Consider the following 25,054-nt stretch of genomic DNA (forward strand, 5'->3'; position numbering starts at 1 on the left):
TCTATAGATCTATCTATCTAGCTATCTATCTATCTAGAGATCTATCTATCTGTAGATCTATCTGTGAATCTATCTATAGTTCTATCTATCTATATAGATCTCTCTATGAATCTATCTATAGCTCTATCTATGTATAAATCTATCCATCTATAGATCTATCTATCCATCTATAAATCTATCTATAGATCTACCAATCTATCTAAAAAAAATCTATCTATAAAAATCTATCATTCTATCTATCTACAGTTAAAAAAGTGTTTCTTGTGAAAATATGGGGCAAGGATGTGTAGTCGGATATAAAACTTACTCATCTTTGTGGATTCTTTGTTGATCATATAAACTTTGCTTAAAAAAAAAAAAAAAAAAAAAAAAACTGGTTGATTATTTACCCCTCTAATAACACCCGCTGGTGTTATTTTATACATTGCTGGAAAGTCTGATTAGTCAACCTAACAGTGTGATATAACTTATAAAGATCATGTATGTGTAGAAATTAGCAGTACAGCTAAAATATGTGTAGTGTTGCCAAAAATTGTCAACCCCTCTGCAATATTCTGCTGTACGTATTAACTCTGGTGCTGAGCGGCTTGGTGGATTAGGTGGATGCTCTCTTTCATGGTAATAAGGAAAAATAAAGGCAATAACAACACAGCTTAACCATTTTGACACTTTATTAATTTTACACTTTTGTGGAGGCTTCATACGCCATTACAACAGCTTGGCACCTCCTTATGCTGGTCACATTTTGGGGTGGCATCCTATTCCTCTACCAGGAGTTGCTGCAGTTAGTCACTCTAAAACCTACAGCATGCACAATCACATCACACAAGTGTTCAGTGGGGTTAAGGTCTGGACTCACGGCATGCCATTCCTTCCTCTCTGCACTATAAGGAATATTTTCATCCTGAAAGATGGACTTAAATCCATAATTACTGAGATACAGGTTCACCACAAACTCCAGAATCTCATTTTAACAAGTCTATCTGTTATTTAGGTGCCCAACAGGTGCCAGTGTTACATCTGTGACTGACACACACCTGGCAGCACTTAAAACAAGGATGAATACTGACAATGCAATCCTTACAAGTTACACCTCAGTGTAAAGGTAACTAACCAGGCTTACCAACAATATAAAACACCAACCGGCATTATTAAAGGGAAAAAAATAATCAACCAGATACAAAGCTCTTTATATTTGGTGCCAAATTTATACATTTTGTAATACTGATAGGTCAAAAACAAGACATTTTTATTGGTTTACATTATTTCAAACCAAATGAAAATAAAAATTATCAGTAATTGTGTTTTTTATAATTAAATATGTGACTAAACATGAACTCTTCCTTGTAGCATAAAAAAGCTACTTTAATGTGTGTTGACATTGAAAAAAAAAAAACTGCTTTGTGCTGTTACTGTATTTCTAGAAGTGAACTTTTTATTTTACAATACTTTGGAAAGACTACATTTTTCCTTAAATCTCGTGTCAGCAATTGTGATATGTCCCACAGTCATTGAAGGCAGCATCTATAACATTGTTCAGAAGTATTTTACAGCAAAAAATAGTGCTTGATACCATAAACTAAATGGTAAAATAGAAGTTAAGCTCAACAAACCATGTAGAAGGTAGAGCGTTATAAGTGAATGGCGCCCCCTGGAGGCTGAAATGTTACATTACGTTCCCAGCAGGTTTCAGGTAAATATGACAAAAACTGAAGTCCAGATGATTTAATTAAAATCGTTACACAGTCATTTCAGGCATTACATTTACATCTTGAAGATATATTGAAATCATTAGAATGATAAAGCATTTAAATAAAGATTTACAGACAATAAAATTGGTCTGAACCCATCATTTCAAATCCAACTTATAAATTCAGTCAAGAAGTGGTCACTTGTTAGCTTTCTGCTCTTGGGAGAGTAGCTCTCTGCCCTCAAACACACACACACACACACACACATACACATACACAAACCATTATTGGTCCATATAAAGATAAAAAGACTTTTGTGAACACAGAGAGAAACATCTTTTTCTGTTCCCCAAAATACCTTCAAGTATTTTCTAAAATGACAGAAAAAAGTCCAATAACTTTATTCTTGTTTTGAGATGTAGTCTCTTCTTTCCATTGCTCTTGGTTCTGAACTGACTTGAACTTATGTTTGGATTTTAGAGCGTATTTACAGCCACAACAAAATCCTACGTGGTCTATGCTCCAAGTGTATACACGCACAGCGCCTCGACTGTTTTCCACCAAACCATAACCAGAGAGATAAAGGCACATGAAGCCAGATATTCTTCATTCAGCATATTTAATATACACTAACCTTAACTTAGGTTCCTACAGAGCAGCACTTCCACTAACCATGAAGCACCGAGACAGCAAAGTGGAGTTTATCAATAAAAACACTGAAAAAGTTTGGTCTAAATCATTTTGCCATAACGCAAATATACTTCACCATAAAATTGTTTGTATCCACACCATACCATGCTATGTTATGTGTCAGTCCTTTATACACATGCACTAAATCCGTTGGTTTTATTTGTAGTTGAAAAAACCTGATGATTTGGCCTGAGGAGCCATCAGCATGCAGGCTTGATTCTTGTGTGTGATGTGAATCTGAAACAAACAAAAACAGAAGATGTGGTGATCAAAAGTATAATCCAAATAAAACATTTTACTATTCCCGCTGCTGAAGCTGCGTTTCTGCAACTGTGCTGTGTTTACCGTGCAGGGGGGCTGCATCCACGGCTCTCCATCTATCTGCATAGGTAATGCTTTCTTTGTCCTGAACATAGCAGGGATTAAAATCATAGTGATTACAATACTAAAAGATACATGTAAATAGTTGTATTTATGTAAAGCTTCAACTATTGATTGCCCTCAGTTGAAGTCAACTACAAGTCATGGACATGTCTGAGACGACACATCTGTTATGTCTGAACATGTCTGTGTGGCCGTTTCTCACCTGATGGTGATCTGTGAAGTCTTGGCAAGTCGCACGGCACTCTTGAGGCCAGTGTATATCTGCCCCATCTCCATGGCTCCTTCGAGGCCGACCACCTCTAATCGACGGTCACTGAGGTCTAACGGGAACACGAAGAGACACACTGAAGCACCGAATCATACTCCAGTCAGAAACAAAGCCAGACAACCGTCATCAAATTTAAGTTGTATCTCAGTAAATATCACTTAAGGTCACATGTTATAAAACAGCTGTCCTTTAAACCAAAGTGCAAATGTCTTGATTCAGCGTTTACGTTTTAACCAGTGGTGTAGTGGTTCCCCAAGACGCAGGTATACTCTGAATTTGTTGCCTTTTTTTTTTCTTTTTTTTTTAAAAAAAAGAAAAAAAAAAAAAAAAAAAAAAAAAAAACGTAGCCCAGAAAACACTGTTTAAAAAAAAAAAAAAAAAAAGAAATGTTAGACAACTCTATTTAGTGTACCCCATAGGTCCATCAGAATACTTACTCATTATCACATAATTTCTGCTCTTCGGTTTCAGGGAGGAAGAGTTATGAAATGACTAAACCAATAATGGCACACAGACTAGTGAGAGGCAGGCTCATAGACATATCGCTATTATGTATATGTTGAGGCTAAAATTAACCCAGCAGATCGCTAACTGCACAAGTGTAACCTTAGCTAAACTACTGAGCGACATCGGGACGTTTGTATCTGTAAAAGTAACATCACAGGGGCTTTAGAAGTGGGTATACTCCATATACCCTCGTATACCCCGGACTACACCACTGGTTTTAACAAGGTGTCATGTGACGACTGTGAATTACTTGGATAGGAATATTTTTCAAGCAGCTCTTATTTAGCTTGAATGCAGCGAAACATTTACAACAGAGGTGTCAAACTCCAGTCCTCGAGGGCCAGTATCTGGCTGGTTTTTGTTGTTTCTCTCTACCAACATTCCTGATTCAATTCAAGTGGATCCAGCAGCTTCTTGTCAACCTGTGTATTAATTTAGGTCAGGTGTGTTGGAGCACGGAGACAACAAAAACTGCAGGAAACCGACCCTCGAGAACTGGAGTCTGACGCCTGTGATTTACAAGCTTAACCTGAAAATTTTCCCACAATAGCACTTCAAATCAATCAAAGCCGTTACTCGAACCTCTTCGCTGCTGGTCATATAAACAGGTGAGTTGGCTCATGGTATGTTTACAGCTCGGGCTGCATGGTGGCGGAGTGGTTAGCACTGTGGCCTCACAGCAAGAGGGTTGCTGGTTTGAGGTTTTAACGGTGGTTTTTCTGTGTAGAGTTTGCATGTTCGCTCCGGGTGTGCGTGGGTTCTCTCCGGCTTCCTCCCACCATCCAAAGACACGCATGTTTGGTTAATTGGTGACTATAAACCAGATGTGTCCAACTCCAGTTTTTGAGGGTGGGTTTCCAGCAGGTTGTTGTTGTGTCCCTGCACCAACACACCTAGTTAAAATCAAATGGCTCTAAGAGCTTCTTGTCATCTCATTCATTCATTTGGGTCAGGTGTGTAAGAGCTCAGAGACAACAAAAACCTGCAGGAGGCTGGTCCTCGAAGACTGGAGCTTGACGCCTGTGCTTCCTAGGAGTGTGAATGGTTGTTTGTCTCTCTGTGTGTGATGGACTGGTGACCTGTTCAGAGTGTACTCTGCCTCTCACACAGTGATTAATAAGATAGACTTCAGCTTTCTCGCGACCCTGAATTGGACTTAGCGGTTAAGAAAATGGATGGATGGATGTTTACAGCTTCTTTTTGCTGCCATCAAGTGGTCATAAACATTAACTGCAGGTTTGTGCCTTTGAACACTTCATTGCGTGAGCCACAATTTAATTAGTTGCATATAAAGTTTCTTAAAATTGACCGAACAGTTGCCTGGTGACATAATCAAGCAGGCGGCAGCAACATTAACATTCATCTGGAAGCTGGCAGCACAGCAGTGTTTCAGCAATAATTTCCAGTGTGAAAACACATGCACATCACAGCCTATTAGGCCTAGAAAACCACAAATGATCCGGTGTCAGCTTTGTGATGTTTTCACGTTTGGTTTGGGGACACTGAATAGCTCTTTGCAAAAACAGGCTGAGAATCTATAACCAAGTGATTAGGTTTCATTTCCACACATTTTTTAGAATCACTTGTGTTGTCATTGTCGCTGTATTTTCATCTTTGATAACTCAAAGCAAATATATTCTCTTTAGCTGCTAAGTACTTCCTGTTTTCACACAAACACAGAGGAAACTGTACAGAGAAATGTTCAAGCTTTAAACTTTTGGTGTCAAAACAGGACTTTTTTTTTTCCACCCAGTTACGTACACCCTGTTAAAAACCATCCTACTGCACGTAACAACTGTTTAGTTTATCATCAGCGCTCCAAAGCAGCAGTGTCCTGGAAACCCGCTGACCTGCAGGTTTTGGATGTTTGCGCCTGAATCAGATTGATGAGTCATCATGTTAAGGTGTAAGTTGACAACAAGCTGTTGAGGAGAGCCGTTTAAGTTGAATCAGGTGTGTTGCATCAGGACATCTAAAACCTGCAGGACTGCGGCTTTCAGGAACTAGAACTGGACACTGATGCTCTAAAGCAGGGGTGCCCAAGTCCAGTCCTGGAGATCTACCATCCTGCAACCCTTTAGATGCAACCCCTGTCCAACACAGCTGAGTCAAATAGCTGAACTCCTCTTCTGCATGTCATTCAGCTCTGCAGAGGCCTGCTAACGAGTCACTTATTTGATTCAGGTGTGTTGGAGAAGGGTTGCATCTAAAAAAAAGCAAGAGGGTAGATCTCGAGGACCGGACTTGGGCACCCCAGCTCTAAAGGCTAAAACTTCTTCTGTACAAGAATAAAATACTGAATTCACCCTGAGAGCTGCTTGAGAGAATATAAGGAAGCTAGCAGACTGACCACCACAAAACCACTGGTGTTTCTGCAGTCTGCACCAGCTGCCATATATGGAGAAGCAAAACTGTTAAGATATGCACGCACAAGTACACACACAAATAAATATTTATTTAAAGCTGCACATGAATATTGTAAATTCTCATCTGTGTAAAATGTTTATTTTGTATTTTTGTTAGTAAGAACATGATTTAATAACCGAAAACTTAATGCAGTAGAAGATAAATCAGTTCCACAAAATGTGCATTTAACCATTACACTTGGCTCTGAGACATTGTCTTATGTACACAGGCGTATATGAGTGTGTGTGTGTGTGTGTGTGTGTGTGTGTTGCCTTTGTGTGGGATTGTTTATGTTCATATGTGTCCATATAACTATGTTTATGCAAATGTTACAGTAATAAATTTATGGTCATGCAGATTTGATGGAAAAGAAGGGGTGTGTGTGTGTGTGTGTGTGTGTGTGTTCATGTTTTTAATGTAAAGCACTTTTAGTTTCTTTTTATGTATGCTATGTGCTCTATGAATAAAATTTTATTTAATTAATATTTTAAGTTTTATTCTAGTAGACAAAATACACAGTAAATATTTTATGTATGAATTTACTATTTTTTATTCATGCACAACTTTAGACGCGTATGCAAAAGTGTGTATTTTATGTTCAAGCATTTTCATTCCAGGCTGCAGAGTATAATTACCAGATAGCTGCTATAAGGTGTGGGGTTGGTTATGTAGTGCACGGTTGGTTTACCAGCTTTTTAACTAATAGCAGCAGGAGCAGGAAATGTGGATTTACACTTTGCACAAAAAAGACAATCTGCTAATAGGTTTTGTGAAGCTAAGGGGAACTTTCATGTCACACACTAGTCACATGGCACACCAGGTTCAACATCATCACAAAGTAGAGCTGAGGTCTTTGACAAAATACCTTGGGAAGTCACTTTCAAAATCTCAGGGTGGACAATCACATCCGGCTCCTCCTGACTTGTCTGTGCCTTAGTGTCCCCTTTTTTGGTCTCCCCCCACAGGTTGGAGCCGCCATGCATGCTGGGTATGTTAAGGACTGCAACCCCCTCCATGGACAGGCCACTGAGATCCAAAGGGGTGCCACAGCACTGCAGCAAGACACAAAACATGAACATATCATCTGTGGGAACTTTTTTTTTTTTGCTTGTTTTAAATTCAAAATGCCCACTTTCAGTCCTGCTGCTGCTCTGTTCTCACCTCTATTGTCAAGCTTTCGTTCAGCTTCTTGCAGGAAGCAGAGATGGTTTCTGAAGTGGCAAATTCAAAATACCACAACTTGTTCTTCATTCTGCAGTAACAAAAAAGGTGTGTCTTTTAGGTTAAACTGATATTTCATGAACGCAGAGCATTTTTTTCTACAAGGAGGAAGAGTTGTGTGGCAACACTTGCTGCCACACACACACCTGTGCTCACACCTGCATCTTTTTTTTTTTGTCTTTATTTAAAAAGGGCATATACTTACAAACAGGAAAAACGAGGAAAGAAAACTGAGTGACTAAATTATTTTTTTATCATAAAGAGCATCCTGCTGACTGTTTTGTGATTAGTTCAACAAAAATACCTGCTGTTGAATTTCTGAGGATGTTTCTCCCTCATTGTGTGAAACCGGTGAGCGATGGAGGCGTCCTATTCAATTAAAACAAAGCAGCAATGAGTGATATAGCACCCCCCCCCCTCCCAGCTGAAAACAAAACACTTCCTCTTGTGTTTCGTATTTCTAAGAAACTTACAACTCCAATAGAGAAGTAGTTGTTAATGATTTCATATGGTACAGGGTCGCCCTCCTGATCCTCATCTGTGATAACTTGCACGCTCCAGCGGTCCATCAGCACCTGAGAACTCCCCTCAATGTCTTTTAGAATACGACTCAGATCTTCACCATCATAACCTGTGAGAAGCAGAGGGGAGCGGAAACAGATGTGACTGCGTCCCGTCGTGTGCACATTTTTGGAGAACACATGCTTTGCAGAAGTACATTTAGTTAAGTACTGTTTTGTTAGATTCACGAAGGAAAGCTCGAGTGTCTCATTTACTTCTCACCTCCTCCCCAACGCAGACATCGTGCAAGGTCATTTCCTGTGCCTAGAGGAAGCACAGCGACAGGTGGCCGTACCAGCAGATTGGCTTTGTCTGATTATAAGAAGTGGAAAGGGGAAGGAAAATAAAGAAAAACGTGTCAAAACAATTTCCGCATGTGCATTTTAAGGAGCCTGACCTCACAAGCTCACCTATTGCATCTAAAATCCAGCCAACGGTGCCGTCTCCGCCGCACACCAGGATTCTGTAGTCCTGTAGATCTCTGAAGAAACTCAGTCTGAAATAAAGACGACATGCAGAATTACAACAGCAAGGTATGCAATGGAGTATTAATGATTGCATGGTCTAAAATAACTCACCCTGGTCCAGGACCGCCATTGGAAAGGTTGTATACCTGCCGTGGGTTCAGTAAATACTGAAATTTACGCAGGACTCTGGAGTACATGAAAACAACCTTAACAAAAGGCCTTCATTTCAGAAATCAGCATTACTCAAACTAATTCTTCCTAATCTCACCTTTCTCCCTGCTTGCCACCGCTTTTAGGGTTGACAAACACAAGAAGAGGATGTGTGTTTGGCACAGGGCTGATCTGTTGACAAATGAAACAAGTTAAAAGCAGATATTGTGAGAGCTTGTACATTTTCTGCATCACTACCATGAAAGCTACCTGAAGGACTTGTCCATCAGGAGTTATATTGAGGTCGCTGTCATCTACTGACCCTGAGGAGCCATTTTTCACGTTGTTTGGTCTCTCCTTGAGGCACAAAAACAAAACCATGAAGTAAATAAAATAGAAAAAATCTAAAAGCTAGAAAAAGGCAAGAAAAAGAAATCCATAATATATGTTTCTGAAAATACAACACAGGTATGAAGGGTTTTACCAACATGAGAAAGCCTTGGCTGACGTAATGTTCTGCGTAGGTGTGACAGGTGCTGTTTATACTGTAAATGAGCTGTAGATGTGCCGCAGGATAAGTCTGTACCTTTACAACAGGATATATTGCCCATGGAGGCAGGATATGGTCTCGGAGCAGCCCACAGGTACACTCTGTTGGCTCCTTGTCTGCACATTCGTCATGGCGCTGGTTAACACAAGGGGGCGATGCATTACATAAACTCTTGAAGCAGTCATGACACAGATAATCCAGTTCTACCTTTTAAAAGACTAGCTTTATCTGATATACGATTTATTTTATCAACTAAAACATGATGACCATTTGCCTAATATTGAGCTTCTTTTCTGAACCAAAACAGCCATCACACACCAAAGCAAGGCCTCTACTGGACTTCTGAAGGAGTCCTGTGGCATGTTGCACCAAGCTGACAGCTGCAAGTCCTGTGAGACATGCATGGATCAGATATGTTTGTCCAGCACATCACATAGATGCTTGACTGGACTGAGATCTAGGCATTTTAGAGACCAATTCACCACCTCAACCTCACGATGTGTTGGGCTGCTGGTAAATGCCACCGCCATCAGGCGATACATTTTTCAATGAAATGCACTTTGATAGAAACAATGTTTAGTTGAGTGGTAGGTCTAAAAGTAAAGACCCAAATATTTTTAGTAGATTTTTGCTCAGACTGTGACACTACCCCTGTAGCTTGCCTCTTCCCTGCCTTCCTGAGGTGAGGGATGAACGCTTTGTGTAAAAGAAAACATATTTCAGATCATTCACCACCTCCTACTGCTTTGTGGTCCAGATCTGATGTCAATGTGCCCATTGTAGGTGTTGTTGGAAGTTCACATAGGTCAGTTTGAGCCATTTTACCAGTTGCTGCGATGCATATCCAGACTGCAAAGCATTGTGTGTTCTGGCACCCTTTTCAACTGTTTGAGCTACAGAGCTGTCCTACAATGCAAAAATGAACTTTAACTCTCCCCAAGGCCCATTTCCTCTCAGTGGTTATGATGTTATGACTGACTGGTGTACTTAAAAAAATCATCCACTCCTATTATTTATGAAAAATTTCAAGGCGTGAGTCATAAAGTCATGCTGTGAAGTTAATGGAGAAACACATCTATGTAACGATGGACATTCATTTGTCTGGCAGCATTTCTTCTATACACAGTAGCTAAAAGTAGATGAGTGGCTGTGACCTTCTGTGGTTTGTGCAGTCATGGCATCGTGCAAACAAAAAAGATTTAACGTTGTCCGTTTATAGGGTTGCAGCACAAAATTCTTGAGTGCAGTCAAGGGTTTGTCAACTCACAAGAATGCTCTGTAATGAAAGCTTCATTTAAAGGTGCAGAGTATAAGAATTACTGCCATCTAGTGGTAAAGACATAGAAATCCCATCAAATTTCAAGAACAATTGTAAAATAGATCATGGCCATCAGTGGCCAAAATTCTTCCAGATGTAGAGATTTTTTCATCTGTAAGTGGATCCAGTGGCCTTAGGTTCACAGATGGCAAGTTACAGAATAACAAGCTTTCAAGTTTTAGCCGTTTCTGTGTTTCAACTTGCCTGATTCAAATGAATGAGTCACCAAGCAGAGCATGATATGTTGGATCAATTTAAGTGGAATCAGGTGTGTCTGAGCAGGGAAACAGGCCTGAATTTGCACACCCCTCAAGTGCAGCAATGATTACATTGAAGATAGCTACTTCAAAATTGTGTATAGGTGTACATCCTTTGTTCATGTGCCTTTTTGGTATTATTTATCTCAAACAGTTCGTGAACACCAGAAAAACCATAGTAAAAATGGTGGCACATATATGGCAGCTACTATGTATGTGGACTCATGCAATCTGGGTGGTGTGGGCAGGCAATGAGGGCTCACCCTGGACTAAAAGCAATTTTCCGTTCATTTCATTTGGGTTTTGTTTTTGTCATTGGAGTAGCCATCTGGCCCTGCGATGGAAGGGCGAGATGTCCAGGGTGTACCTTGCCTTTCGCCTAAAAGACTGCTGGGATATGGTCCAGCTTCCCCGCGACCCTGAATTGGATGAAGCTGTTTGGAAAATGAATGAATGAGTAGCCATCTGATATTAAACCTATCTAGCTTCATTTATCGATCCTACAATCCAACCAATAAACAAAGGCCACATGTTAGTGACGGCTCTGCTATAACGACTAACATAGAATGATTATTTCCCTGGTAGCTGTAGGGGAAATTGCAGCTTATTACTACAGGTAACAAACGTGAATGTACAGAATTATATAAGTGACGGTGCAGACGGGAGCAAATAGGAAGCAAACATGCAGCTCCACTACAACTAGAAACTTTAGCACCGAAGTTAGGAGGATTAGCTAGCAGCTACGGTAGCTAGGGAGCACAAGGACCAGCACCAAGCAGCAATACATACTCTGATTCAAATAAACGTATTTTACTAGCAGCCAGAAGGGTCATACTGCATTGTTGCACACTCCTCATTCCTCCTCGCTGCTGTAGCTACATGCTAGCATCAAATGTTTCCTCCTGTGTTCACTCTGACATCGGTGCTGTTTGTAAGGGTGCATTCACATCAGGATAGTGCACTAGACTTGGCTCAGTTGTAGGGGGGGTGTATCCATTAAAACTTTGGTCAAACACACCAAACCTTTACAATAATATATCCCCATTCCCATCAAAGGTGGCGCTGCACTAGCATTTAGCAAAAGAGGACAAGACCAGCGTGAAGAAGAAAACTCCATTGCAAGTTAAACACAGAGCACAAAACTAATGATGTGTTGAGTTTTTATTGTGTCTTATGCAAGTATACTGCAGAAATACACTGCAACAATGGACGCAGTTATGAACAACAGATGAGGGAGAGGACCCTTAACACCATCGTTATGCATTTACCCACAATGTTATGCTACGTCAAATGCAGGAAGTGACTTTTTTTGTAGTTCTTTTTGTGTATTTGATCCACTTGAAATGGGCCAAGACCTGCGTTTGTAGCCGGGTCGAGTCCGCTTCTTTGGTCCAAATCAGAATTCGTTTGGCACGTTCACATTTCCTCAAATGAAGCGGACTTTCTGAGCAAACGGACTCGGATTCGAATCAAAAAGGCTGATGTGAATGTGTCCTAAGAGAAGCTGTGTGGTGCTGCTGTCTGTGAGCCACTGTTGCTGTTCTTGACTTTTCAATTGAATAAATTGAAAGAGCCCAAACTTCCCCTTTTAGTGAGCGCTGCAGCACAAACAGCACAGAGAGGCTGGAGTAATCACAACTCACTGTACTTTCTCATTGATTCTAATGGGCTCTGCAGCCAAGGGGGAAACCAAGCTCCCTTTGAGAGGTCTCAAACTAGCATAGTTTTACACAAACACCTTAATAAGTGCAAAAAGGTCCATGTTTTGGAGTAAAGGCTTTGATGACTTAGGGAGGAAGCTGTTCAGGAGTTTTCTGGATATGCGTATCTAGTATCTATTAAAAGTAGAAAATGCAAAAACATAAAAGGTAAATTCACAAACAAACTACATGAAAAAAATTGCCACTCTGATCTTGGTGATGATGGATGGATCATGGATGGCTCAGAGCATGACATGGAAAGCAGGGAGCTGGAAACTCACATCAGCTCAGAATAAAGACGACTTTTTTTTGTCTGTATATTTGTGATGTTTAGTAACACCAAACAGAAAAAGACTTGGTCAAAATACATTTTTACCACTCTGAAAGTGAATTGAATGCCACAGGATTGTCCCCCCCCCCCCAAAGTATTAAAGTTGACACTTTATTTATGGCTATATATTTTTAAAATCTTTTAATCAAGCTTTTTATCATAATTTTGAAGCCTTGAATGGCAAATCTTAGTGTCTTCAAATCTGCTACCTGTTCCACAGAGCTGCTGTTCAGCCTAAGGCGGATAAAAAATGAAGGTTAAATTAGTATGCCCCCCTGAAAAAGTGTAATGCCCCACCTCTAACGTACTTCTGCAGCCGGGTCTGACCCACGGCAAGCAGATATAAATGATTCACTTTAACAAAATTAAACATAAGTTGTGATTAGGTATCAATAGTTTTTAATCATAAATTATGTTTTCCTGATTCTTGCTCACTGCACCTTTAAATGAACCATTTTAAACATTGCTAATAAACTTTATGAAGAAGTTACATTTAAATGAGAAAAACAAGAGTGGTGCAAAGTAAAATCAGTCCTATACTTAGCTCGCTTCTCACCATCGTGTGGCACCACACACAGTGTTTGCCTGTTAAGCCTTGGAAGCTCTTGATCTTCTTTTGGCATCTATCACACTTCCTCGAATCACAGTTCCCACTCACCCAGTCGTGTGCTGGAACCTGTAAAGTGGGAAGCATGTCCACATGTAAAAGCATTAAGATAAAGTATCAAACTAGATTTAGACTACATGTGTTAACGCATAAGGTTGTCATGGAGACACCTACATACCCCTGTTTCTTTCTTTGACTTCACGTACGTCCTGGTGCACGGAGCTGGGTTCCTGTTAGCACAACGTCCATGGACTGTGTATTTGCAACCTGTACATAATTCAGTTGTCATGTGATTGAATAAAAATCACGCTGTCAAAAGCAAAGTTGGCAGAATAGTGATAATTAAAGCAAAATGGTTCATGCATTTCTCATATCTGAGGGTCACTGCAGTGTCGCCCTCCTCTGGGAAGTCTGGGTACTCACAGGTGCAGCACAGGCCTTGCTTCCTCAAACCCAGCAGCAAACTCAAGCATACATTGCAGTACACAGGCTTGTTGAAATGCTTCATCCTCCAAAGGTGTTGCCCATCTGTTTGGGTCATCTGATAGTTCATTGATCACAGTGCAAGAGAGGAAAGAACATGATGGCTTGTTATTTCTGTCATTGTTCCAATATGTTATTTTTTTCCAGAAAAAGATGTTTTAAATTCACGAAGCTTTATTTAATCTCAATTTGAACTGTAGTCAAGGCCTTTTTCCACCTGCACATGACTAACCACACCTTAACAAGACTGCCTAGTATGCAGTAAACACTAAACCCTACACATCTTGCATGCTCCACAACATCATACATATTCAAATCAACTTTGGCTGGTGATAATCTTTATCATCACAAGCTTAAAATGTTGCTTTAATCTGTTTAAAGAGTGACCAGTTCTCTAACCCAGATTAGACACTGAAATGCTTTTTTGATGACATGATTTGTCAGCCGATCACTTGCAGCCTGAGCCATAGTTGGCAGCAAACTCCAACTGTGAGGGGGCTGAATTCATGCACCCCAGGCTTCAAATGTCCATTGGAGGCTAGAAATAGCCTGTTGGGAAGTCCCTTGCATTGTTGTAGAGGCAAAACCCAGAGACTTTTCTGTCTCTGTACGCAGTTTGGGATTTGATCGTCACAGTGAGCCATAAAACTGACTGTAAGTAGCTTATACATTCTGGTCAACACATATAAAATCCCCTATAAACACAAATGTGATCTACCCTTAGTGTACGACGACCATTGTTATGAATACAACCTACATTAAAATGATTCATTTCTCCTGCCTAATATAGCGCATTAGCACTAAATATTGATATTTTATGCAAACACTTAGATGGTGCAGAGTAAGTGGAAAAACACTACAGCATTATGATGGTGCAGAGCTTGCATGAGGGGGGGATGACATTACCACACCCTGTAACACTGAGTCGGCATAAAGGCCCTCAGAGACAGGGAGGAGGAGGAGGAGGAGGCAAAGGACAGAGGAGTGGCAAACAAGGGCAGGGTTCCACAAGAGCATTTATGACTTGATAAAACACCTGCTGTAAAAATGAAACATGCTGGAGCTCTCAACACCTCGCGAAGAAATATTACCTTCAAGCCCAGCAAGACGAGCAAGGGAACGTTGTTCATGCCTCCTTCTACCCACTCCTCCAGAGACACAGTGCCACTGCTGTCGGCATCAATCGCTGTCATCATGTCCTTCAGAACCTGATGAAATCCATTGTTATTATCTAATCAACGTGTGCATGTCTATCTCTTCTACAGCACAAAGGATTTATGATTTCTGGCTGCAGTTATGCACAGATTCCACATGAATAACTCCTGCCCTGTGTGATGGATTTATACTGCAAACAAATGTATATTTTAGTAGTTATTTACTTGGTTTATTATACAATTAATGCAAAGTTTTCTGCTTGTGGGTAGTTCATGTTTCAGAGCAAAGCATCCTGGGACTTACCGGCTTGAGTTCTGACACATCCCAGTCGAGATATTCTGCAGCATGCATCATCTGAGCAATAATCCGATCAACTTCCTGTTAAAAAAAAAGTGACAACAGACATCTCTTTTTGTGTTTGACTGGTATGATTAAATAAAATGTTATAGCGAAACAATAAAATGTTTTCTCAACAACTTACAGAGCTGTCGAGGACTCCGTTACCATCTCTGTCATAAAGCCTGAAAGCGACTAAAAGGAGAGGGAAACAGAACGACTAAGCAGTCACTCGTTTAATTCTGGGCAAAAGAAAAAAAAAAAAGGAAACTAAGGACTTACATTCTAGTTTGTCTCTGGGCTGGCCATCCTCTAGCAGAGAGAGGTAACATGAAACATCCTTGAGAAAGACCTCCTCTACGGGACAGATGGAGGAAAGAGAGGGGGGCCATGAATACTCTGGTTACCATAACTGCACAAACAGTGCTGAATGGGCATGCAGTGATAAATGAATGTACGCCAAAAAGGCCATCGCGTAAATTGATAAGGGACTGCTGTAAAGTGCAGGCAGTGAGCTGTGTGAATAAATGATCCGTATATAATCTCACTGGTGCTGTCTTCCTGAGTGGGTTCAGAGTTTTGGAAGGAGCGGAAGAGTCTCTGGCAGAGATCCACAGGAAAGTCCTCCACTTCTAAATAAGTCTTCAGGAACAGACGAAAGCCTTCTTCATTGATGCACTGGGGGGAAAAAAAAATAAGAAGTGGAAGAATGTTTTGTTTTTAGTGTTTGAGTGAAATGCAAATAAGGCTAAACTAAAATGTATCCGGTTAACTTGTTAAGACAATCGGATTACTGCTACTACACTCAAACGTGTTTTTTGTCTCAGGAGAACAGACACGAAGCTGGAGTAGGTGTGTTCAGAGTTGAAAAGGCTTTCAGAACCCTTTATTCATATGTAAACATATGTCTCAAAATAACTGGAGTGATTGGAGAGCTTTCAAGAGCCTGTGACATAAGACAAAAAGCTAGTTCCTGACTCAAGTTTCCAGTCCATCTGTCAGGCCAAACAGATGGACTGGAATCACATGATAATGTGCTGCAGGGCTAACAAGAAAACTCCCTTGATAATGGTGAGCCACAAACCCATTTCATGTTGATATTATTCCATTTCCAAGGCTTATACTCTGCAGAGATGCCCCAGTAATACTTAAAAGTTGCATCAAGGCAGCGAGGTCACACAAAGAAAGGAAAGAAAAAAAGTGAGAGTGAGAGTCCAAAGGAATTGCCGCACAACTCTGAACACACCGACTGTGTTTACAGCAACAAATAATATTATTGCTGTTTACTTCAATGGATAACTTCTAATAGTTTACGGCTCTATTTATGCTGTTTTTTCCTGGAATGGCTCAAATGCAGCCAAATAATCCATTAGAAATGACATAATTTGCCTCCTGCACAAATAAGCTGGCAGCATCAACCACTGATGTACAGTACTGGAAAGACCTTTTCCAATCACATTTGTGCTTACACTGCATGAGCGTGGCCAGCTCGCTGCTGAGCGAGACCGCGCTGCGTGGGCAAATCTAAGGAGGTCATTTACATTTGCAGCCTCGGACAAATGCAACAGCTTAGTCAACGTGATCGATAGGTTAGAATCTAATTAAGCAGCACAGGAAATTTAATAACTACACAATATGCATGAATCATCGTCCCATTTCACACTAAAGAGCTGCACCGAGAGCTATTATTTCACTCCGTTATGTGAGTCAGTACTGAAAGGGGGTGGATTTGACTGCATCCCCTCACCTCTCCGTGTCGATGCTGGGCCAGCCTCCCATCTGCATCAAATTCCTTCAGGACATCTTTCACTTTCAGGCTGCAGTCTGGAAGAAGAAAACACACAGGCCACACAGGTGCACACACATATTTTAGTAAAAGTTAGCAGTTTGTTAACGTCAAACTACTTTTTTTAGTTTATTCTGAAATGTTATTTGAATGTTTAATTAAGTAAAACAGAAAGGTAGATGAGCCTATAATCAAACAAAACGTGTACGCTTAACTTGTAAAAAAAAAAAAAAAAAAAAAAAAAAAAAGATGTGGTAGACTGCTGCTGCCTCCTCTAGATATGAGAAACCATGAGCGAGTGTAAATGAGGGTGTGTGGGTGGAAGTGTGTGTGGGAAGGGATGTTAAGCGCTGCAAAAGCTGCCCGCCTGCTCGCCTGTCTGTACTCACATTCAATGTACTGTTGTAGCTGGATAAAGTCGACAGGGTTCAGTTCCTTCACCTCTTGGTTTGTGGGGGTGGACATGGTGCCTGCTTCTGCACTAACCGTCTGCCTGTGCACATATAGGCGAGAGAAAAAGAGAAGGTGGGTGCACAGCAGCCTGCTTCTTTGTAAAACATAAAAGCATGGCTGCAAGCGAAAGATAGCATCATCCATCTTGCACTGTAAAAATCCATCATTGTAGACAGAGAATCAACACAGAAACTTTGTGTGAGACAGAAAGTAGAGGCATAAAAACCTCTTTTATGCTTAATCATTTCTTTTTCACATGTATGCTGCAACTTCACTTGAAAAAAAAAAAAAAAAAAAAAGGAAATATATTGTAGACTTAGTTTGTTAAGCGTATCGTTATCTTCCACAAGACTCGCCAGCTGAAACTGGGTCTGGCAGAAATGATATCAGGCGCCCATTATACTTGGACTCTAGGGATTCCCTGCACCCGGAATCTGTTTCCACAGACTTACTGGCCCATATTAGCTTGGAAAAAGACCAGATCTAGCGAGCGACTGGTTTAGTTAAAGCCAAATGGAGGCATTACATGTCGACATGAAGGCATGAAAAATTTATTCTTTTGCAAAAGTGACAAAAACACCACAGCTGGTTTGTGAAGGGGCCTCCCCTTATGTGAAAGGAAGGAACTTGAATTTCATACAAGACTGAAAGTAAATAAGATTGAAATCTTCCACAGAGAGAGAGCGAGAGAGCTCCTAACTGCATTAAAACTGACCTCACACATTGTTTTGAAGGCGGAAGCATGAAGCCTGAAAGAACGTTTAGATGGTTTGCTATGCACGCTTTCATCTGCAAAAGGCTGTGCAGTTAAAACATAATAGAAGTAGATTTTTATCATGACAGGCAGACAAGCGGTCTGTCAAATATATAGCTCATTAATCATTGAAGGAAGGAGAAAAGAGTTTTTAATGGACAGGTAAAAGCTGCCATCCTGACATCCTGCTTAAAGCTGCGGCCGAGATGCATGTCAGTAAAAAACAGTTTAGCGAGACATACACTAACCGATCAGTACTAAACTGACAACAAACTTAAAAGGGTAAAAAAAAAAAAAAAAATCGATCATCTGCAATGAGCATTAGAAGGTAAAATGTGCATTTCTGATTGACTGCCGTGTTGCTTTTCTGGTGAGAAGAACATTTAGAGGCTAATATTAGTTTACAACCTTCTCAATGCAACTATTCAGTGCATATAATGCAGTAGTAAATAATTTTACACTTTTCTGCATTCATCAGTTTGAGGTATGCAGGTATGCACTGATGTAGAAGCTGCTGTGGAGCTTGTGTTGTTTAGATGCAGCGGTGTAGTGGTCCCTCAAGAGGTGGGTATGCTCTCAGTTTTTTGCCTTTGTTTTAAAAAACAGAAAAAAAAAGTAGCTCAGAAAAACGCTGCTTCAGAAAAAGTGACATGTGAGACTATTTTATTTAGTTTACCCCAAACCCACCATTAATTTCTCATTGTCACATAATTTCTGCTCTTTGGTTTCAGGGAGGAAGGGTTATGAAATGACTAAACCAATACTGGAACACAGACTGGCGAGAGACAGGCTCATAGACATATATACATTTATCTGTATTATGTCTATGTTCAGGCTAAAGTTACCGCAGCTGAGGGCTGACTGCATCAGTGTGGCATGGGTAACCTTAGTTGAGCTGCTGGCGGACACGTGTACGTGTGTAGGGATGTTTTTAATAGTACAAGCAGCATCACAGTGGGTTTAGAAGTGGGATTACTCAACGCTGACTGAAGAAAACGTGTGTATACTCCGTATATCTGAGCATACCCTGGATTATACCACTGCACGAGATGTGTTTTACTGTTTTCCTGTAATTACCACCTTATTAGCTCAATGTTCTTCAATTTAGCAATCTTGTCTGCTTGACGTACAAAAAAGAAAGAATATTTTGCATTGCATGCTAAAGAACACAATGCTTCTTCTCATATATGAATTGGTCTTTTTTGTCTAAATTATTTCCCTATTATGAGAAAAACAGGGCATCATTTTTCAATCAGTCTGCACCTCACCTGCATTCATGACCCCTAAAAAACTGTAAATGTAGTTTTTATTTTACCATTTGATGTATGCATGGCAATAAAATTCAAATTATTTTCTTATTTCTAAGATTACAATTAAGAAACACAAAGAGGAAGACTGTGGGAGGTTTAGAGATTAAATTATAATTAGTTATTGTAAAGGATTAAGCCATTTTTGATAGATTCTCATGAAGGTGTAATTTACAAACATTAAAAACGAGCCGTCTGTGATTATGTGACTGAGTCGGCTTATCTCGCAGCTGACAACGTGATTGTTGCAGAAGGAATTACAGGATGAATAAATGAAAAGTGTTTACTAAAACTGCAGCAGCGAGAGACCCGTGCTGTTGATCTAATGTGTTACATTTCAAATCCGTTATCATCCCCTGCAAAACAAGCGTCTGATGGTTTTCAGTCCAGGCTGATGAAAAGGCCCTCGCTATAAAAAGGTGTTGCTCCCGTGTTTTATCACACATTCAAGAGCATCTGGCTCAGGGATCAGTCACAGCTGCCTGCCCCGAACAGACAATCAGACTACTCAAGGGACAAAGAAAGCACTGAGAAATTAAATGAACTAATCTGAAGCAACATCAACTCCATACATGTGATTTGGATCCATTTGCTCTCTTTGGGTTCTGAAAGGTTCACACTGTCCTCACTTAATTCCCCTCAAAAGGTCAGCAGCGTTGCCTAGCACTCCTGTTTATGCGGCCAATCAGGTGGGCCCGGCCGGTATTGACGGCGGAGTGACACATAAAGGAATCATGACAAGCCACCTGCTCACGATCACAAGACTGCAGCCTCAAACTGTTTATCCTGGAAACATTCTCCTGACTGCGTCTTCAAACAATGTCTGACAAATAAACTAAAAATAGGCCTCTGAGTTTATTTGCACTCGTCTTATTTTAGAAACTTCTGGGTGTTATTTTTACTTTCCCACTGCTTTCATGCTCTCCAGGAGAAGTGTGCACCAAGAAAACTGTCATGCCTAATTTTCTCTCCTCACCAACTGAGCATCATCATCATCATCATCATCATCATCATTATTGCCTGGTTCCACACAATCTTGAGCTATCTGAGTAATCCAATTCCTCACTTCCTGATTAGATAATGATTTGCATGCACGATGCAGAGAGAGAATCAGGACAGCTAAGAACATGGAGCACCGGAAGAAGAATTACATTTATTTACAGGAGAAATGAGGAGTGGAATACTGTAAATACTGAGCATGTGGTCTGCCTTCACAAACATGAGGTAGTCTGCTGAAAAACAGCAGCATGAGCTGGATGATCTTACCAAAGCAAGCATGGATATTTCAGAAAGTGTTATAAATGCTTTGGAACCACATCAGGTCTCAGTAAGGCCACACTGTCTGACTTAAGTTAAACGGCAGAAGATTCATGATGGGACTGTTAGCGTTCATTTATAGCAACATTTATGTGGAAAAGTCTCTGTTGTGTAAAAATTAAAAAAAGATTTAAATGCTACCTAACCGGAGTTCAGAGCACAGTGATTCTTGCTACTGAAAGTCAGTCTGACATGTTGTTTTGTTTCAACGAAATGTTCCAGGCTGTCAGTTCAGAAGAAAAGGGAAGGCCCATTGTCTGAACAGAAATGCACGAAAGCTTCACGAGCGGTTCTTTAAATGTGATTACAAAGCTAAACGATAAAACCCCTGAGAAGCAACACGTGAATGTGTCTGAATACTTAACTGAAAACCATGGGGGGGGGGGATTGCTTAAAGAAGAAATGTGTCACGCAGAACGTCGTGAGAAAATCTTTGAATAGAATTGAGTTTAAAAAAAAAAAAAAAACGGTTTTCTTCATAAATATCACTTTGAGGTATGGTTGGGGATGACCTTCTTTCCATGACGGCTGATGTTTGTGCAGGTTGCTGAAACGCCCACGCCTTGTGTCAAGGAAATCTGCTGTTTTGCAACACTTACAACGCGTATGTCACAGACTTTGTCATGCTGTGGTTGGAAAAGACCGTGTTTGCTCTTTGGCGAGAGTGAAGTCAAGAATGTGTTTTTCCCTCTTGAAACTACAACAATCCTCTTCATTGAATTGTGTGTGCAGATTGCATCAGATTAGCAGAGGGGGGGAGAACCGACATGCATGGTTGCTATGGAAAGAGTTTCCCTTCATCAGCTGCTCTCTTGTCAAAGAGCTGCCACGGGTGACTAACAAATAGGAGGATCCGCAGGCAGAAAGAGAGGTAGCCTGCACAGGAGGGTTGAGTCCAGTCATTAGCTGTAAGTATTCCCCCGTCAGCTCCCTCTCCTCCCAAGCCACAGGGCATTGAAACCAGAGGAAGTGCTTCACAATCTATTCCTCATGCAGACTCTATGTGACCTGCTGCTTAAATGAGGGAATACTCCCTTACTATAAATGGACTGTTTGCTCAAAGGGTCACTTGGCTGGCTAAGCTAAAAGCTGCAAACCACTGTAAGAATGATCAGAGAAAAAAAAAAGTGGGAAAAAAAAGGGCATATTTGTGCACTGATGTATCTTTAGAGTTCCAGGGATCCACGACTTCCCCTGCAATTGACATCATAACTTTTTTACGTCACAAAATATAATGTTGACCCTATTTATATAACTGATTTGGTTGACTAAATCATATTAAAACACTGTCCCGGATGAGTCGATTTTTCTATTATAGAGCGAGCTAAATTTTCTTATGAATATGTCGGTTGTGTAATGATCCGAAGCACAGCAGAAATATGTTCGAACTACGAGGTCACAGAAGATCGTGTTGACTTACCTATAGCTGTGTGGTGACATTTGAGGAACTGGAAGGTATGCAAAGCACAAGCTCCACTTTGGAGAAACAGTGAAAAAGCTCAACACTATAAACATAGATTGCATATTAGACTAAAATATGAAAGAAGAGGGGGGGGAATTTACCACAATATGAATCATAGACTTCTTGGAAAATGTAGGCGAGGCTTTTTCTGCTTCCCAGCTTCAAAGTGAGGACTGCCCATCATTCTGAGTTTAGATTTGAATGTGACTTATATAGCATTTAATAGCATTTTTGTGGAGGCTTGTAAAATAGCATGCTGTGTGCAGACACAGAGGGGGGGGGGGGGGACTAAAACCTGACCAGACTTGACTGAAAGCATGCTCCTGTACAACCACACAGCTTTTTTTGGTCAGTTTTTACGTATCAGGGAGTGTCAACAGATATTTTATTGGAAATGTAATTATGTAATCACATTACCATCCTAATGACTTTCACCAGAATTAAATGTGCTATTTTGGATTATTGTTTGAAATATGAAAAAGGAAAGACTGATTGCAATAATATGGTAATAAAATATTGACTTATGATACGTGGTGGATGCCAAATTCAGGTTGTAAACACATAGTTCAGGTGATAAGATAGTTATTAAATAGACGATAGAACTACTGTATATAAATTTAATATAACTAAAAGCCTGAAAGGTCCTTTCTTGGATCACACCACTTTCACCATAACAAACACAAACTATGGGGGGGTGAAAGTTGCTGAATTCTAGTTTATTTATAAAAAAATAAATAACTAAGCTCTGGTCTAAAGATAAATTACTACACAATGCAACTGGCTGCACAACTCTGTGCCTTAAAGTGCTCTTGCAGCTACAATAAATGAACACCATGGAGACTCTCAACATTTCCTGCTAACAAAACAAACATGAGAAATGTCACAAGGGGAAAAAAAACATAGGTGTTTTTTTCAGATTGAAAACTCAGGCCAAAAAAAAAAAAGTGTGGGAAACAAAAAACAGGTTAAATAAGAAGCTTATCATGTTCAGTTTTTCAAGTTGACACAAGCTACACTCACCATTTTCTGTCAAAAGGTGGTGTTAAGGGGAGCTTGAGGGTAAACAATGACCTCAGAGATGTGGCAGTGCCCACCCACACCCACCATCCTCTTCTTCACAGCATGAGGGATTCCTCTCATTTTTCATTTTTGCATTGAATGGCCGAAAAAAAAAAAAAAAAAAACTGCACAAAAGATGTTAAAAGTGTGTTTTTGTTGAGGTTTGCCACTAGAAAAGCACCCTTTCCTGCAACACACATTATCAAACAGGGTCAGATCCACTCTGACCATCGCAATAATCTGTTTGTTCCACGTACAAGTGACATATTAAGTCGTAAATTGTAAAGATAGGTGTTACAAACACAACTTAATGTTGAGTTCTTTTCACCAAAGAGACCTGCCTCCAGACCAGACCTGACCTTTCAAACTTATATGCTCAACAGAGGGTTTCCCCAAAGGGTAAAGCAACAACACACTACAAAGGGAACTGAAATGATCCACGTTTGTGATAACTTAATGAGGCATAACGTCAAAATACTTCACATGCACTCATCTGCGTGTTGTTCTGCTTTGCCAGTTACTCAGCTGTCAACACATGACTGTGCGCACAAGTCGTGGATTTTTACATCCAATTCTTGACAGTAAGGTAGGTTTAAGGAGCCTAAATGATCGCTCTGGCGTTGATCTGCAGCAAAAAAAAAGAAAAAAAAAACAGGCTTGAAGCTGCAACGAAACTTCAATCAATGCGAGTGCGGACATGCACTGTTTGGAAGTCGCTTACCTTTCCTCCGCAGCGCCGTTGTCCTTTCTTGTGGTGGTTTTATATTTATATATATATATATATGTCGTGGTGGATGGGATTAGAGTCCTGCCTTCAGGTGGGAAGCAAAGTGTCCCTTGAGTTGAAATGGAGGCAGCGGAGTGGAAGCCGTGAAGCAGTGCGGGGCAGAGAGTGAGTGAGCGACCGGGAGGATCTCTCCTGTCAAAGCACAAGCACCGCCTCGGCTGCTCTCTGCGCCCTCCTCCGTTCAAACAAAGCTCTGCGCGTCTGTCTGTCAAGTAATGCTCGTTAAAGTAACACGGCTGCAACCTTTTACAGTCCAATTGTCGTTTTAAAAATCAATACAACGTGCATTTAATGCATTAAAACGCACAAGTAGCTTGGATGGAAGCGTTGTTAATAGTTTATGGAGACTTTTAAGTGTACTTAGACTAAGTGAAATAATGCTAAAAATGTCATTCAAGTAAAATACCTTCCAGTTAACCTACTCTATCCGGGGTTATTTAAAAATAATAGTGTTACAAGTAGAATCTAATAGGAAATGTGCATTATAGGCAGGGCCGGATTAAAAAAGGACAGGCCCCTGGGCCCAGAGTGTTCCAGGGGCCCCCTTCCCCACCACAACATTTTGAAAATTGTGAATGATACACTGGGAAAAGGACATTTCTAACATTTCTCAGCCAGTGGTACCAGTAGCAAAAGACTAGACACTGTGGTGTAACTATCTGGCTTTTATGTACATTTGGTTTCATGTCCAAAGTGCTGGTGTACGCCCCACATGGCCCAAAGTGGGCGTAGCCCCTGGGCCTGTGCCCATAATGCCCATTGGATAATCCGGCCTTGATTATAGGAAGATGCTGTTAGCTAACATTTCCTGTTGCATTATAACGTGACAATTTACATCAATTCAACTTTATTTATTTAGCGTCAAATCACAGCGATGCCACCTCAAGACACTTTACAGTCAGGGAAAAAAACATAATGAAAGCCAATTCATCATGGAATATTTGACTTGGCTACATTTTTTTTTTATATAGAGAGAGTTGTGCAAATTAATACATGGTAATACGTGGGAAATAAAAGCTAAATCAAGACTTTGTTTTTAGGAGTTAA

The 25,054-nt window shown here is 40.4% G+C and overlaps 1 protein-coding gene across 2 annotated transcripts; it reads right to left on the reverse strand.

Moving 5' to 3' along the window:
- Positions 1-710: 710 nt before the first annotated feature.
- Positions 711-24,091, reverse strand: dgkaa (diacylglycerol kinase, alpha a). Of its 2 annotated transcripts, XM_079239119.1 has the most exons (25): positions 23,942-24,059; positions 23,182-23,845; positions 17,258-17,361; positions 16,830-16,906; positions 15,631-15,760; positions 15,365-15,439; positions 15,228-15,277; positions 15,050-15,124; positions 14,683-14,799; positions 13,532-13,649; positions 13,287-13,375; positions 13,058-13,177; positions 8,932-9,030; positions 8,616-8,702; positions 8,464-8,537; positions 8,307-8,381; positions 8,139-8,224; positions 7,951-8,040; positions 7,641-7,798; positions 7,472-7,536; positions 7,108-7,198; positions 6,812-6,998; positions 2,968-3,085; positions 2,727-2,787; positions 711-2,618 (listed from the first exon to the last, which is right to left on the reverse strand). In XM_079239119.1, the coding sequence occupies exons 3-25, from the start codon at positions 17,331-17,333 to the stop codon at positions 2,538-2,540; spliced, it is 2,199 nt and encodes a 732-aa protein (XP_079095245.1). In that variant the 5' UTR covers positions 17,334-17,361; positions 23,182-23,845; positions 23,942-24,059; the 3' UTR covers positions 711-2,537. The 2 variants fall into 2 exon arrangements, with proteins under 2 accessions (XP_079095245.1, XP_079095246.1); XM_079239120.1 differs by lacking the exon at positions 23,182-23,845 and having other exon boundaries at positions 23,942-24,091.
- Positions 24,092-25,054: the final 963 nt, after the last annotated feature.

The sequence above is a fragment of the Telmatherina bonti genome (genome assembly GCF_933228915.1).
Source record: "Telmatherina bonti genome assembly, chromosome: 4".
In the NCBI taxonomy this organism is placed as follows: Eukaryota; Metazoa; Chordata; class Actinopteri; order Atheriniformes; family Telmatherinidae; genus Telmatherina; species Telmatherina bonti.

Bases quoted from the DNA above. Each gene is read 5' to 3' on its own strand.
- dgkaa (XM_079239120.1), bottom strand. From the start codon at position 17,333: ATGTCCACCCCCACAAACCAAGAGGTGAAGGAACTGAACCCTGTCGAC. The intron at 8,703-8,931 runs GTACAGACTTAT...TTGTGCCTCAAG, and splicing joins CAATATATCCTGTTGTAAAG to GAGAGACCAAACAACGTGAA. The intron at 2,788-2,967 runs GTGAGAAACGGC...TGCTATGTTCAG, and splicing joins ACTTCACAGATCACCATCAG to GACAAAGAAAGCATTACCTA.